The sequence below is a fragment of the Tribolium castaneum genome, chromosome 4 (assembly GCF_031307605.1).
Source record: "Tribolium castaneum strain GA2 chromosome 4, icTriCast1.1, whole genome shotgun sequence".
Lineage (NCBI taxonomy): Eukaryota > Metazoa > Arthropoda > Insecta > Coleoptera > Tenebrionidae > Tribolium > Tribolium castaneum.
This window is the reverse complement of record NC_087397.1, coordinates 8,608,872-8,626,112: the sequence shown is the minus strand read 5'-3', so window position 1 is coordinate 8,626,112 and position 17,241 is coordinate 8,608,872. Positions and strand designations below refer to the sequence as shown.

General features: G+C 32.9%; 1 protein-coding gene across 1 annotated transcript in view; it reads right to left on the bottom strand.

Annotated features, from left to right (window-relative positions):
• Positions 1-17,241, bottom strand: part of LOC103315170 (hypothetical protein) — a 35,802-nt gene that overhangs the window by 4,659 nt on the left and 13,902 nt on the right. Inside the window, exons 2-3 of the mRNA XM_008203151.3 lie at positions 3,972-4,132; positions 134-240 (exon numbers count right to left, since the gene is read on the bottom strand). Of these exons, the coding sequence (XP_008201373.1) occupies positions 134-240; positions 3,972-4,007 (143 nt within the window). The 5' untranslated portion in view covers positions 4,008-4,132. The remainder of the gene's footprint in view (positions 1-133; positions 241-3,971; positions 4,133-17,241) is intronic.

Below are 17,241 nucleotides of genomic sequence, written 5' to 3'. Positions count from 1 at the left end.
TGATGTAGTATCTGTGATACAGTGACAAATGTAGTGCCAAACTCAAATTAATTATGAAAATTGAGATTTTTTGCTATAGATCACGCGAATTTAAAATATTAAATAGTTGATAATTTACTTTTGGGGCACTCACCAGCTGTCGTGATGGTGTTTGTGGATGCTGCGTTTGCTGCGATCGAAGAGCGTGTTGTTGAAATGCTCGCTGCAACTTACTGGAAGAACGGCGGCGAAGCCAAGCACCTGCACGAAAGAAATGTTCTTCAATAGCACCGGAACAAATTTTCAAACAGTTAAAAAGCGGCTTTAATCGCGCAAAAAGAACAACATAACGACTGCCATAAAATACGCCAGATACGATCGCATAAATAAGGACATTATTAAAGCCTGTCTCCGACTTTAACGTATTAATCTTGAAAGAACGCTTAATTATTAAACTAAACACTATCTGCAATATCTCCGCTCATTTAGAAAATGATCAATGAGGCGGTTCGGGCTTTTTATTTCATGATTGGATCACGAATCTGATACGATTGTCCATTTTTTTTTAGATAAGCGATTGCTTATCTAACCCTTTGTCAATTATTGTGTAAATCAGCCCTTGGAACTGACTGGACCACCACCTAACTATCGTAGATCAACCCGGATTGGATCACACTTCCAGTCTATTGTTGTTTAATGGGTAGTTAAATACTAAAAATAATGACTATTGACCGGAGTTGACTTCCAGATTTATTTCATATTCGGTTTTTATTGTCTTATTTACGTCAGAGTTACAACTTACGAACAGAAATATAATCGTAAGTCACCTTAGACGACCTCATGTTACAATCGTTCAGCAGCTGCAACAACGGCACATTTAAAAATTAAGCTAAAGACTAAAGCTGCAAATAATACGAGTATGACATTATTATTTCTGAAGAGTATCAAATATTATTTTATGTATTCGTAGGTTGAAGCGATAACGTTGGTTAAACTTATGGAATTATCAACAACTCATGATTCCAGAAGAAAAGATGTTTAAAAAATTATTAGAAATTTATTCATCTGATGTTCTTAGGCTATTGTAAAAAGTCACTATAACAGGTTTTAATAGCGTTGGTAATGATGTTTGTTTAAATATCATGGTATTTTCTACGGTATATCTTTATTAAAATCAAAACGATTCGGTTGTTAGTTATCATTAGATAAAAAACATCTTAACTCAGTTACAGCATTTTGATTGTGTCAGTATGATTGCAGTCTCCATTACCTTTCAGTACAAGTCATTTTTTTGACCATTTTTTTAATGTTTAATTAATTAACTAATTATTGATTATTGATTGATTCTTTGCATTTTTATTTTTAATTATGGTAGAGAAACTAAGACACGTTTGTATTGTTTATCTATTTGCTTTATTATTATTATAATCCACATTTTTTAACAATCACATTGATTGTTTACATACTACATAAAATATAATAGAAAATGAAGTCATGTATTGATTATTATGCAACATTAAGCAAAGAGTGATTAATAATCTTATTGTTTGCATGATATGTTAAAATATCTATGTTATGACAGAAATCTAATGTCTAATCAGTGACGAGGACAGCGATCACATTGTGGACAAACTATCGATTTATACATATTTTTTATCCAAACGTTTTTTTTTTTTGGCCCATATACAAGATGAGTCGGCTAAAAGTATTTTTTCCCGTAACTCAAAAACTAATAATCACACAGAAATCAGTAAATACTTTATATTTTTCTCTACATTTTCTCCTAATACATATCAATTATTAATTAAGGATCGGTTTATAGAAGCGTCATGAACATTTTTATTAGTAACTCAATCAATTCAGATTATGAAAACAACTTTAACACAACTTTAGGTAGGTAACTAAAAAAAAATCGAAAAATAAAAAAATATTGTTCACTTTGCAAATTTAATGATACTCTGTATTTAAAATGCCTTGAGCATTTAGTTTTAATTAGGATTTCGAAGGATGTGAATGAGAATGTAGTCAAAGTATGAAATAAGTTAAAATTCAATTTAAATTATACCGTAAAAATACATAAAACACGCTGTATTTCCAAACTTTTCCCACTATCCTTCAGATTAGATGCAGATAAACTTATTTCAGGACCTTAAGTGATATCGTTACGACCAGAAATCTAGTTTTATCGTCAATTTAAAAGACTTCATTTAGCGTTCATTTGAATAAATTGAATTTAATCTCTGATATTGAGAATCGCGAGCCATCTGTGGTCGTCGCAAGTGACTAGAGTCCTCATTCTCGCCTTAAGTGGATGCCTATTGTGGCTCGTTTATCTCAAATGAGAAAATGCTTTAGAGAAAAGTAGACTATAAATTTATATCAGAATAAAAACCGTGATTTACGTCAGTTGTATTTGAGCCCACACAGGTTAATTCTCAATGTAAAAGGAACATATAAAAAGGACTTATCTACTTGTATAAGTGAAATATTCATCGACTTTGTAGTAAGTTTATCTTTTGGTAGTCAGATACGTTCTTTGCAGAGTTAGTTATTATAATCCGATAGCAGCGTTACAAGATGTTGGCATGTTCGTATTGTACACCCACAAGTCGCGCCGTTTGCAGCCGAAGTTTCTTCATTATGTAATTACCGAAGACGAAAAAAAGTGTCCGTGTTCTGGAGTTGATTGTAATTCATCGGTCGTACATGTTATAAATTAATAAGCTCGTCTTTAGTGAATACATAAATGCGTCCTGAAGTGAGGAAGAAGTTATTTATGTTTGTTTAGGAAGGACATTAATCACTCTTGTAATTAAAAATCTCATTGTAAATCTTCATTACAACCACCTACGTCGTGAAGTGTGAGAAGGCGTTGGATTTATTGGTTATCTAATACCCCATTACACGATGTTTTATTTCGCATTAAAAAATATCGACTGTACTTCCCATACGTCTCAATCCAAGGGACTTTTATCACGTAGTTGACAAAATAGCACTATTTACCATCAAAGATCCGTGTGAAATATTAAGAAACGGTAAACAGAACATCTTTATTGGAGGCGCTAACTGTCATAATTGATATTAAGTAATTGACGCTTTAGCAGATAAAGGAATTTGAAATATAGCCGGAATCGAGTCGGGTTTTCCATTGAATCTATTTGCCTTATCAATTCGAGCCAAATAATCCGGAATGTGAGCAAATAGTCCACTCAAATAAGCCTTCAAACCAGAATGTTGAAGATAAGCTTGCTTCCTGAAATAAGTTACTACGAAGTTTTAACGTTTAGTAGAAGAATTTTGTGTTTCAACTCTTGAGAATGGCTTGAAACATCGAAATTAAAGATTATTCAAAATAGGAAAAACCTATAAAAAAGTTTCAAATAAAAATATAAAATTTTACATAAAAATGTTCTCAACGGTAAAATTTTAACAAATCATCATAAACAGCTGATTATTGTGTAAAAGTTTTTGCTGAATTCGAATTTGAAGGTCGTTTTTGGATTTGAAATTGACTTCATTATGAAAAAGACGTTTTAGCGAAAATCTTACAAAAACCGAAAATTGGACAAATTTTGCGATTACAAGCAAGGACCTTTTTTTGCAAAAGATTCCTCGATGAATGCAGTGTATATGATAAATTGAACACATTATCCCTTTACATTTAACCACCCAAAAGTCTTAACAATTTAAATAACATCAAAAAAGTGAAGAGAATTAACAAAAACACAGTTTAAAAATCCGATACACAAAACGTTTTTTTTTTGAGACACTCTGTATAATCAAAAATATTTTCCTGCGTCGTTGAGTATAAATATCGTCTACAAAATATCAAAAATTTAACTTTGCTAAACTGAGCTACAGAAGAAGGGAGTTTCCCATAGTTCCCAATACAGGAACTCTAGGCTGGACCCCCAAGTATATCAAAAATGCAAGCTTATCCCAACATTATTTGACTGGACTTTAACACAACAGATTTCACAACGTTCACTTACCGCAACGAGGGCTCGGATCCAGTGTGCAATTTGCATAGTAGCCAGCGATGGCGTTGGGTAAATTCGAGGATTAAGGGCAACACCAACCCTTGCACCTCGTTCTCCCTTAAAAGCGCCCTACTCCAGCCACAGCACCATCTTCGCAAAACGTTTCATCTCTTCTGCAACAAAAAGCGACTCAGTTCCTCTTGACAGAGTAATCAATCCAGAGATGATCTAATTAACTAATCCTATTCAATGAAAATTCGTTTAATATAGTGCATTAGTACGCATATCCAGGCCGAGACGCCTACGTCGTGACGCTCTCATTGGCGCTCCAGACGCCCACTTGTTGCTAGACGCATTTTCATTAGGTGAGCTTGGGGGTAAGTCCAGGCTACGCCTTGCAGGAATTCGGTTTGTGCGGGCGGATATTAGTTTTGCGCTTATTACTTGCATAATTGCGTGCATTTCAAAGAAGCATTGGCGTGAGTATTAGCGCATTGTTTACTATCGTCATGATTCACTGTCGCGAAACTTTTTATTGACATCTATTTATAATCTCGCGCGTACTTTATACAAATTTTTATTGCCATTTTTCAAACGCGAATCACGACTGAATCACTCAGAATGCTTTATTGAATGAAAATTCCTCCCAGCCAGGTGTTTAAAAAGTTTCAAAACTCAGTCATGTGTAAATTAACAGCGTCATAACCAAAATCAGTTATCACGTGTTTCAAGAAAAAACAATCAGATCAAAATTGTTTTGAACAAGACTCGTAAATTATCTCAGGAATTTTGGTATAGGTGGGCTTATAATCATTATTTTAAGATCTTGCGTTATACGTATAATTAGACATTCGGTATCAAAAATAGCTTTACTCAGAAGAATGTAAACTAATCAAAAATTACTACAAATAACTCTGCCAGAATCTTTCATTACCAAAACAGTCCAAGATCTTTATTCAAATTGTCGACTTTCTTGCGCTCTAGTAACACTATTTTGTCGCTCGCTATTTATTTCTATCCTTTAGCTAGCAACACCTTGTAAAAGAAAACAAAATCGTAATGCGATAAATTTTTGCTTAGTAAAAGTCACTGAGAGAGAAAAATTGGTTGTCAAAATTGTCAGGGGCCTTACGAGAATATATTTTGGATCTGGCACATACAAGTTTCCGCTTCTTAAGATTGGCTTCAAAACATATTAGATAGGGTAATGTCGGGAAAATTTTAATTTCGTGTAAAGTTATTGAAGCTGAATCAATGTAGATTTTTTTTATTTATGAGTTATGACTATGACTTTTCTATAGACTTTTCTATAGAACTATTTGCAGTGCATTGACATCGACTTTTTAAAACTGAACATAGGCTAATAAGTAACATGAGACCGAAAATAAACTGAATTAGAGCACTTGAATATGGTCTGTTGAATGACTGTTCTTTATAAAACGAAAAATGGGTTAAATCAGATGATTATACATACATGTGCAACGTTTTAAATAATTCTGATAAAACGTTTTTAAAACGTGTAGTAAAGTTTCAGAGCTTTTAGTGGTCATTATTTAATTTAATAATAGGTGTTCACTGATTAGTTAATCACGCATTTAATTGCGGATTAAATTAATGATGCTTCCATAAACCGGTCCTTAATGTATAATTTGTTGAATCATAGTTTTTGTTATGCTTTATAAAACCTTTGAGAAATGAAAAAAGACATCTAAAACACTTACAAAGTTTTGTTTATTTGTATTATGTTGCATTTACTTTGCTAAAATGATGAATGCTGAGCAGAAATTAAAAAAAACACTTTACACTTTATAATTTGACTTTGCATAAAAATAACAAGATAATTCTCAAAATGAAAGGGAAGTTGAAAAATGTGTAGTACTGAATGTGTTCGCAAGCGGCCAAGAGAAAAGTGTTTGGAACAAATTAATACTATTTATGTGGACGTTTTTCTTTCTTTAGAAGCTGCAATATAAATAAAAAACAAACCTGTCCCAAAGCAAATAAAATTTTGTCTTCAACTTTGGTTCTCGGTAGATTTAAAAGTTCTACTTCACCTCTAGTGAACCTCTAGTGAATTTTACAAAAATTGTTTAGTCTTGCCTAGTTGAGAATTTGGTTTAGAAGTTTGGTACTGTTCAGCACAGGAAGAGTATACGTGTGGACTTTGTGTGTATACCCGGCATTAGAGTACTTCCTGTAGCTTAAGAAAAATTTTATTTTTGGAAGGCATTATAGTCCTTACTCGAGTCCTTAAAATTTACGGCTGAAGTCACTATTCGGGTGTAATCTGCAAAGAGCTTATATCTCGCCAAAACTACGTTGCTTGAGATAGAAGAGGTCATAAACATTTAATTTCCATGTAAAAGAGAAGTATGTATTAGAACTGAACTCGACTTGTAAACTGTAGTGAAATGGTTCCATTATTTCGTATAGAAAAAACATTGTGAAAAGTGACCAAATGTGGCCTAAAGTCGTTAAGAGCAATTTGTTCAAAATTTTGCGCTGTTGGATCTTTCCCGGAGGTACTTTACGTGTGTTTATTCGAGCAGAATAAGTGTAAATAACGATTGGATTGTTTTCGTTGTAGTGTGCATTTGTAAAACTCGTTCAGGTTGTCACTCTTTCTAAATTCGCCCAAAAAATGCAACGGATTAATGAGCAGCAGGTGCCAATTTTGCAGACAATATAATTCGCTAATGAAACAAATAAAACTAGATCATTATGAAATAATGTTTTTGGTGTTTGTGTCGGTTTTTTTCTGCATAAAGCTGCCTTAAAAGAACTTGACATACAAGTTTTAGAACGTAAATGCAGTTTAACGAAATTAAGTCAATAAAAGAGCAATTTACATATTAATGAATTTTAATTAAACGTGATATTCACATGGCGATTTTAGCGCCCCGGTACCTATTCATTACTTCCAAAAGAAACAAGAGTGATGTAAATTAAAGTTAGTGTAGGTTGCACCTTGAATAATCGATTTTTCGATTTTTTCAAATCGGTAGCGACAAAATGTAGAGACAGTCACTTTTGCAAGTACCTTTTACAGTAAACACACCAAGGTCTGATTAATAATGACAGTATATCAATAATTTTTATGTGACAACTTCTGGCGCCATCTTTCTGCATCCAATCTAGCCCGAGGGTAAATCAGTGATTAATTAACTCTCTTATCAGAGATTTGTCGAGTTGTACACATTTCCGCATAAATTATTTTGCACATTGGAAATGTAAAAAGAAAATGGTCGCAACTATGATAACTTTTGATAGAATCCGGTCGAACGAGCCTCTTGTGAGAGTGCGATCGGGCTTAAAAGATAAGACACCGCCCTATCATTATTCTCTGGATAAGTGGGATGAAACGGCAACCTTGTTAGTTGCACAAATACTCAATTAAGGATCGTATGCAAATTGGTGTAAACGGTCTTTCTGCCAATAATAAACCTCGATCATTGTCTACGATGATGCTTAAATGTCCTGATCAGTTCACAAACAACACGCCCTCATTTAGGCAAGAGTTAACTGACTCGAAATTATTTCGATTTACGAGACCATGCTAATAGGGAAAAATTATCTAACTCAAATTGCTGGTAGGTACCCATCTTCACGTGGGAATTTTAATATAATACTACACGTGTCGAGTTTAATAAAAATACCTCCATGACGTGTTATTCTTATATGGAAATAACCAATATTTACCTTACAAATATGGTAGTAATACACAACTACTTGTTGACAAACACCAATTGTGAAAGTTTAATTTAACTAAGCTGAATTTTGACACTAATAACTGAAGGGCTTAACTAAAATTGGTGTTGGTATGAAACCGCCTAAACTGGGGCATTGACCACCCACAAACCCATGCTACAAGAAGAAATTTCAAAAATAAAAGCATAAATAGACAGCAATAAATCGTGGGCAGAATAATCTTATAATCGGATTAAATCAAACACTTTTGAAACGAAGTTTACTTGTTTACAAAAATGCAATTGCAATATCCCAGTCATAAATAAAATATACCGGTTTTTCATAAGTTCACACAAAAAGGAAGCCATTTCGAATCACATGTAATTACAAAAGTGATGTAAGTAATTATTAATTTATAAGTGATTGGTATTTCTAATTCCTCCATACCTAAGAGGATTTTCTCAGTGCCCGGTTGACTTCTTGATTTATTTATAGCGTCTCTTTGAATCTGTAGCGTGGCTTATTATTATTTTAATTACCCTTGAAATTGGCCGCTTGACTTTGTTTACAAGGGCGGATCCAATAAACTTCAATTTTAATTTTTTCATAAATAATGTGAAAGTCTAATGAACAAAGGTTTTTGAAATAATAACACTAAAAGTCGTTTATTATTAAATTAAGAGGTAAATTATTAGATAGGTAAATATTAATAAATACCATGTATAAAAAGATTCTCGAAAAATAATACAAAAAAGTTGTGTTTTTACTTTCTAATGCTTTTGACAAAGTGTGTTTTTGGCAATAAATTCCACTTATTTTAAAAACTATGCAAAATCGACGAGTAAAAAAACATGACTAACAACTAGGTATAGATTAAACCAAAAATAACACACAAAATTCATACCTTAGTAACGAATCATTTTTCAAAAAAATCCGCAAACAAGTCATTTTTAATTTTTTTAATGAACACTGACGTTTTTTATAGTGTTTTAAATGGCACACGTTTTTACCTTTCTGATAAGTATTTAAAATATCCCAAAAATTCAAGCAAAAAAAAAATAAAACAAAATAAGAAAGTTGTAAAAGTTATTGAGAGTATTACACACAGTTTATTGTAGGTAACTTTGGCAATGATTTTTCTTTTTATGTTTCTTTTAGTTCTTACACAATTTCTTATTTTATTAAGTTATTTTCATTTCCATATTTTTTATAATTTTAGTTTTATTTATTTTGTCTTATTTTTTCTATTAATTTTTCTTTGAGATTAAGTTGAATAGCTTCAAGCTAGACTTCGCCCACTCATCTCTTCATTATTTCATTTTATTCAATAAAGGCCCTTTAATATTGCTATTATTATTATTATTATTATTATTATTATTATTATCATTATTAATAATTTTTAGTTTCAAAAACGTCATACATGCCACTATAATGTCACAATGTAGCATTAAAAAAATAAAATCGACCTGTTCGCGAATTTTTTTGAAAAATGACCAGTAACAAAGATATGAATTTTGTGCGTTACTTTTGGTTCAGTCTGTAGGTATATCTAAAAAGGCAAAAAAAATATAAATAAAAAAAATTTTTGTATCACAATATGTTTCATTCTAAATTTTGTACAAATTTCCTGGATCCGCCCCTGTGTGTTTACAAAAAACGAAAATTTCTGCCTTTTCCTAGTTTTCTGTAAGGCAGGAGAATTGATCAATCACTCATCATTTCGAGTCGGGTTCTGATTGCTTTTTTATTGCCGTTTCCTATTTTTAAACTTTATGGATTATCTTTTAAATTTCTTAGATCTACCGAAGTATGTGGAACGCAAACAACTTTCTGAATAAAAACAATTTCTATTTATTTTACTGTTTGCTTCGTAGAAACTTGCTTATTAATTTCGATTAAGCATAGCCAATGTTTGTTTAATCGGAGAGAAGCGATTCCTTCGCTTCTAGAAGCAATTATTTGGTTCAGGTGAAGTAGGTTTAATTAAAACAGGGATTATAAATTCGACATAAAATAATCGTCCATCAAGATTAAAAAAATGTAAAAGGGTACGCCAAACAAAATGTTGAACACATATAAAAATTCTAATTAGATGGCCTTTTGGCCAACCAGCGCCTTGTGAATAAATTTTCTAACGCATAAATTTGTTTCTTTGGATTTAATTCAATTGATGGGCGCAAACCTACTGCCGGCTGTAGGAAATTAAGTGATCGGTTACTTTGCAATAATCTGGGTTATAAAAATTTTCAATAGTTATTGTCACCTTTGCCGTTATTGAAAGTCGTAAATTATCTAAATCCGTCTGAATGCCTGTAAGTGGGATGAGTTTGTAATAATCGTCGCTAGACAGCCCATAAAGAAACGCGCGATAATCTCAAGCTATGATTTTTAATTTTATTATGTTTTGTCGTCACCCACCATCCCATTCGTATCGATCGAATGGATTTTATTGGTTACCGCTAGCTTTCTCAATGGGCGACCACAAGGTTACGTTTTTAATTAGATAACGTTGCGAAGAAGTGAAATAAGGCGTGTTTTACAAAGTTAACATCTCGACGAAATTTGCATATTTAATGACCACTTAAGTTATGAATTATACCGCCACGTTTAATGAATTTGTTTGTTGTTATCCGAATAGGTCACGATTGTCTGGACGAAATATCAAAGTTTACAACTAATTTGACAAGGTGCGATCGCCTAAAGAGGTGCCTAAATATCTTGTTACTTTTCTTAATCGCTTCACACATCACATATGACATTTATGGCAAATCATAAAGGAGGTGGACACAGATTAACGAATTTATCTCATTTTTCATTTACAAAGAGACGATTAGCTAATAAGAAAACACTTAGCTAATTAAAGCAATCGTAAAATTATATTGGCATTCCTACAAGTTTTCACAATCAATTAACCGAAAAGTTGATACGCTAACATCACCTTGTCATTCTTAATTATTTTAACAAAAGTAGGACAAAAATCGCAGGTCAGACAACACGTGGGCTGGCGCAGAATTTGCTTGCAATAATAAATTTATAGTTTTGGTATTTATTACTGGATACACAGCATTGCTTTGTATTGCAGTTCCATTAGGATAATGTGCGCTATAAGTTACACGCCTTACAATAATACAACAATGAGTAATGTTTAATCAAATTTGACTGTAGAAATTCCCGGTTTAAAAGAATTCCATTCTCTCTTTTATCTACTCTATTAATTGCTATCGGGTTCAGTGGAATGAAAGAACTTTTCTCGACAAATTTATAAATTAATTGTAAGTATTCAGGTTTAGAAAAGGCATGTTTATGACGCCCAGTTTGTTAACATGTCTTAGCTTTCAGGTAAAGAGTTAAACGCTAAGAAAATCTGTTAGGAATACAGTAATGACACGAGATTTTTTTCCACATGTTAATTTTAATAAATCGTAGCCAGCAAGACTCGTTCCGAATCATTTTACGCGTATAATATTACAAATTTAAGATTCGCTAAAACACATATTAAACGTTTTTTAAAACGACATTGTGTCAATTAATTTTAATAATGGTGCCATTATGAATGCAATTAAGTGGAATTAGCTGAACGTTATGAAATATAATGGCTAAGACAACCGATATATTTATTGGAAATTTATGATAAATACACCAAACGGCTACAACATTTTCGACGTTATTAGTAAAAGGTGTTAACACAGAAATTATAATTAAACGCGCATATTTAATTCGAATAATTCTTATTCGCGCGCTGTGACAGGGAAAGGGTGGCAATAAACCAATCAAATCATTTCAATATTTTGAGTTTAAAAAATTTCGTGCCACTTTAATAACATTATTACACAATATGACGTTATTAAACAATGCTATTAATTAACAGTTTTATTGCAATTTACCGTAAACTATCTATTGGCAAGAAATTGCACAAATGCCGATACCCACAGGTGTCCTGCTACTTTTTGCACTAAGTAATAAACAAAGCTTAAGTTTGAAAAACCAGCTCCATTCGGTTGCATTTTGACATAAAAATAAGCGAGAATCTTAACGTCTCAATTTAGGATTTGCATAAAGTTAAAACGCTTAAATTGTGGCCTAATAAAAAGAGAAATAAAAGTTAATAACAGTTCGAATTCGTTGAAACAAGCGGCCACCCATCGTGATGTCCCGAAGTTGGGTCATATCGTGACGGTGCACAATGTTTATTGTTTTAAAAAGTCGATAACATTGTACAATTTGTTATGACTACTGAAATACTACCACCGGTCGGATCTTGACCCGAGTTTTATTGAATTCGGTGTCTAGACTACGGATATCTAAAAGTTAGGATACGAATAAAACGCTCCCGTCCTCGATAGTTCCGTTAATGTCACAAGAGAGCGCACTTGTTCCATTACCGTCTAAGTTACAAAAATGGTTGTATTTGTATAACGGTTAGGACAAGGCAAACAAAAAAATACAGACACATAGAGCATTAAATTCTCAATAGTAAGACATAAACATAATGAAAAAATATTTCGTAAACTATATTTAAAAAAAATTTCAAACTTTTACCAAATCATACTCTGCCTCATATTTTTCAAAACTGTAAATATGGTTACAGATACAAAAAAAGTGTGAAGAATAAAGTTATATAGAATTAAATTTTCGCGACACCATCTTTCTATCTTCAATGGTATAGGTATAAATTAACTTTCCGTTACTTGACCACTGGTAAAATGAAACGAATTCGTCACTCGGGCGTCTTTGAACGTCTTTGGGGCCTAAACCGTTGAAGATAAAGATACGGTCTCGCGGATTTTTTTAAAGGAAATTTAATTTTCTACAACTTGTTTCTTCACATTTTTCTTGTATCTTTGACCGTATTCGCAGCGTTTTGAAAAGTACGGGACGAAGTGCAAATTTCAAATTTGTTGCGAGAGCAAAGCTCAATATTTATACATTTTTATTCAAGTTATAAGTGAATGGGTTAAACGTAAATTAATTTAAAACGATTTGCTGTCTGCTGTACTATTTATTCGGGTTCAGAAAATCCTGACATTATATCTCGTTTCGTTTCCTAAGTTATAGTCCTCCGTAGTAGAGACATATTTCGAAAAATCGGTTTTGGTCAGTGGAAATTCTTGGCGAAATTTCAAAATAAGAGATGCGACCAGTTTGTTGTTTATTGATGCAAATCAGTTAGCATTATTGATTCCCAATTGAATAGGCGCAAGTGTTCAGTTGATCAGGAGTTAGATTAGGAAGTGGGAATAAGTTTGTTCTTTTAGTTGGACTTAATCTGCATTGATCTGCAGTTATTGGTTGCCCCAACACTTGTAGCAATGTACCTGGAAATGTATAAACTATATATTATGTTTACACCCATTGCTACTTACTTTCAGTGCGGTGGAAATGTCACCGTGGGTGTCGCCATGAAGTGGTGATTTGTTAAATATTTTGCAATGTGAGGATCTACGTTTATTTTATAATACCTACGTATTTGAATGCGTAAACAAGTATAAAGAAGTCGTAAGGAAATGCTCGAGTGTGGTTACACGGTTTTTATTGGAAAATGTGTAAATTATTGGAATTTAATTCACACCTACTGGTGATGACTAAAACAAGGACATAATTAGGCAGAGGTTTCATAAATGTCAGACATATTTTTGAATAATTTTGGAAATTAACGGGAATCGATGTTTGCCTAATGATCTAATTAATTAAAAGTTCCAGTAAATGATCCCTTGTTTATTGTTTGCCTCCAATTTATAAAATGTCAATTAGCGAGAGGTTTTTTGCAGGTGATGCTAATTTTGTCGCTGAAATTTCATTCATATTTAAATGACTTGCAATATACAAAATCGGCCGAAAATTCCTGCTTGCCTTAATTGAGATAAGATTAGATCATTCAGATTTGTCTGCATAGTACAGTTGGAACCGACTTAATTATGTGGATCATTTTATTTGAAATTAAAATAATATTAAAATTTCTATGCACACATAGTTCTCAATTTACATTCAAATAGCGCGGTACTTCTTTTTATTGCATTATTATCATGTTGTTAACATAAAATTATAAAACATCGCGCAATTTGTTCAAAACTGACTCTTTGTATTATCGGCTGAAAGTTTTTCAGTTGCATGCGGCAATAAATTATGGATAATATTCGACAACCTGTTTTATAAAATGTGACTTAAACAGCGAACTATAAATAGCGTTTAGAAATGGCAGCTTCGAAGGAGAATTATTATTTATGAAAGAAAGCTGAAATGTTGTCACACTTTGAAATACGTTTTCAGTCCCAACAATCACTTTAATATTCGCAACAAAGGCGGGATTTATCGTCGGTGGAGAAAAACGTGAAACAATAATTGAATCTTAATGTGATATATTGCAAGTCAAATTGTTGATAACAATGTAAATTGCGCTCGCATGGAAGACAGCAATACCCGCATTGATACTTGGAATAATTGCAAGAGCGTATGTACGGTAATTATTCCAGGAGAGGTGTAATTGGTCTTACATGCTGGGAAGTTGGTACTGAAAGATTTACTGATGTATCAGTTATAGTGCCGACGCATACAGTATCTATGATTTATTGCGGCGGAGTATTTCATACAGACTACATTCATCTTCATAAGGTACCACGTTTGACACTGCTTTTGATTCATTCACCCTTTTTCCATCGCGTGGAAAATGAACTCACTTTCATTCAACTGATTTATGGAGACCTGAAATTGTTAATTGAAGATGCTGAAACACACAAGGACGCTACTTTAGAAATTTCAAGACTCTATATTTTCTTATGCAATTCGCACATACGCACATAAAATACTTGTTAATGATAACCAAACCCGGAGCTACCTTCACGGAGTATTTGATTTGTTAAAAACATGTAAATGAAGTCATCACAAGCGTCGGCATGATTTTCCACAAGAAAAAATAGCCAATGAGCCAAGTAAATACCGTTAGAGAAACTCGTGAAGACATCGGAAGGAAAATTAACTATCTACTATAACGCATTAAAAAAAGGTACATTAGTGTTACCTATACTTGCTTTGGAGTTAACTGCTAATTTATTTATGTTATGCAATGCAGCCTATTTAAACATACGTATATACAAGTATATACATTCGGAGGAAATTGTAAATCAGTTTTATATCGGGTCTAATTATTTAAATTTCCCGATTTTTAAAAATGCAACAATCAAGCTCCAAGTCACGACTTTCCTGGCTTTATGTTATTTTGACTGCTGCTATCCGAGTACCACCTAAGTACTTACATCATGTTTCCTTTACAGCGTCTTTAATCAATTGTCCATAATGGCTTATGCAAATCGTCTACTGTTTTATATTCCTGTTTAATACGTAATAAATTTGCCTAGTTCGAATGCAATAACCGAATTGGCAGTACAGTCACGATCATAAAGAATGTCACCCCTATAAACCCCATAAAATGAAAAATGCTGCTTACAGTTATAAATTGGTAATTAGAAAATATAATTAATTGCATTGTCTCATTGTGTGTTGTTATTTTTATTAATTATTAGCCTTCATCAATTTGCCCCCTTTTCTTTTGAATTTCTACTTTTCAATTATTTCGTGAAAGTACAGTCACTGTCATAAATCATCCATAAATCTTTTGTTTCATAAACGTCAATAGACATTCCTTCGGAGGTTTTATCTGCTCGAAACATGATTTCGTGTTTTACTTTTGTAACTGAATAATTTTCACAGAACAATTGTTATAATTTAAGTAGTAAATAATTAAAAGTATATTTTCCTTCGGAAGGTAAAACATCAAATTATTGTTTACTCACTTTTGATTAATTAAGGAGGTTTACAGAACCTTTAATTGCAATCAAATTTTAATTCGCGATTATCTTGACGGTTGTGAGTTATATTAATTATACGATTTTAATATCATTTATGTCTAAGATCAAATAATGAATCTACGTTGAGAAAACATTCGAAGGAATGCTTTAAATGAAATTTACGACATTTATGACCTAAAAGATTTACTGGCGTCATGCGGTGGTTTGCGCACAGCCTCTTGCTTCCGGGGCCGTACATAGGGGTGACATTCTTTATGATTGTGACTGTACATCACGCACACGTTGGGTGGTTCCGCCTTTCCGTTGAAATGTTTCAAAACCAAAGTTCTGAAAAAAGCTCTCGTTATCATCTGATTTATATCGGCCGTAGTTAGTTCATAAATAATTAATTTCAGCCGACTTACGGCAACCGTGCACTTGCCAGGAGGATGTCGTAAATATGGTTTTAATTTATTTCGCATAAATCATTATAATTATCGCAAATTTATGTAAAATCGGACTTTTCTCGGTGAAAATTTGCAGCTTTGTTACATAACGCGTTGGGGTCGCGCGAGTTCAAATGATTCGATGGGAAAAAACTGTGTCTGGTAAACCAAACATTGGTGGTCTTCTAATCTAAGGCTTGGCTGCTAAATACCAGGTAATTTGCGTGAGAACGATCAGTTTTGAGCCGAAACATCGAGCGTTTGAAAAATTTTAAGGACCACCACGCCCTTTTCACACTTCACGTTGAGACAATACAGCGGCAACCCTTAACTCTTGTAACGGAGATAACTAAGATAAAATATCTCTGGCAGGTATAATTTATTAAGTAGCGCCCGCTGAAGTGATACCCACACAATTTTTTTCTCCAAAAAGGCACAGAATTACGACTGCTGTTATCACAGTTCGTGGAAAATTCTCGCATTGCTAACATTCCGCAGACAAAACGCCGGCGCTTGTCACACCTCCTCATGAAAATACATAATTACAAATTAACATTAATATAACATGGCGCTTGCTAGGCGGTCTCCGTGTCTTTACTGATTGTGAGAACGTTTCATTTATGAAAAACTCGGAATTTAATTACTCGCTCTCTAAAAGGGAATATCTATTAAATTGATAAGAAGCCTGTCACGCTGCTGTTAATTATTGCCTTGTAATTTGTTTTATCTAATAACGCGATTTCAGAAACGCCCAAACAATGTTTTCCGTACCTGAGACAAGAAACGCACTCAACGAAACATTTGTCATCAGAGGCGATTTTTGCCCGAGAATATAACTGTAGACGAAATAAGTTATTTTGTGTTTTACACGCATTTATAATCTGCTTTTAATTGATTGTTCGTTTGATAAAGCAATTAATTAAGCCTTATACGGAAACGTAATTTATATTAGCTTTATATGGAGTTGGAAAAACTAGGTATTAACAAGGTAATTTTACAAATCGTTGAACTTCATGCATTCTTCCCGATAATCTTCACATTAATTGCTCATAAAATTATTGTGGCTTTCAGCAAGTTTTATAATTTTTTTAAGAGGAATAGCCATGACATCGTACCAAATAAATTGTTCTTTACATCACATCTTCGATCGATATTTCATATTATATTTTTTTTTATTTGTCGTTGACAGAACGGATTCTTAAAAGCTTTTATTTAACTTGCTTTGTCGTCTGTCTGTCTGTTTCACATTTTTGGAACCAAATTTAAAAGCGTTCCCGTTGTCCCAATGAATTGAAATTTTACATACTTACTTAGTCTGTGTTACAATGCAATCCTATGTCGTTAAATGGGGTTTTGAAGTTTTAAGTT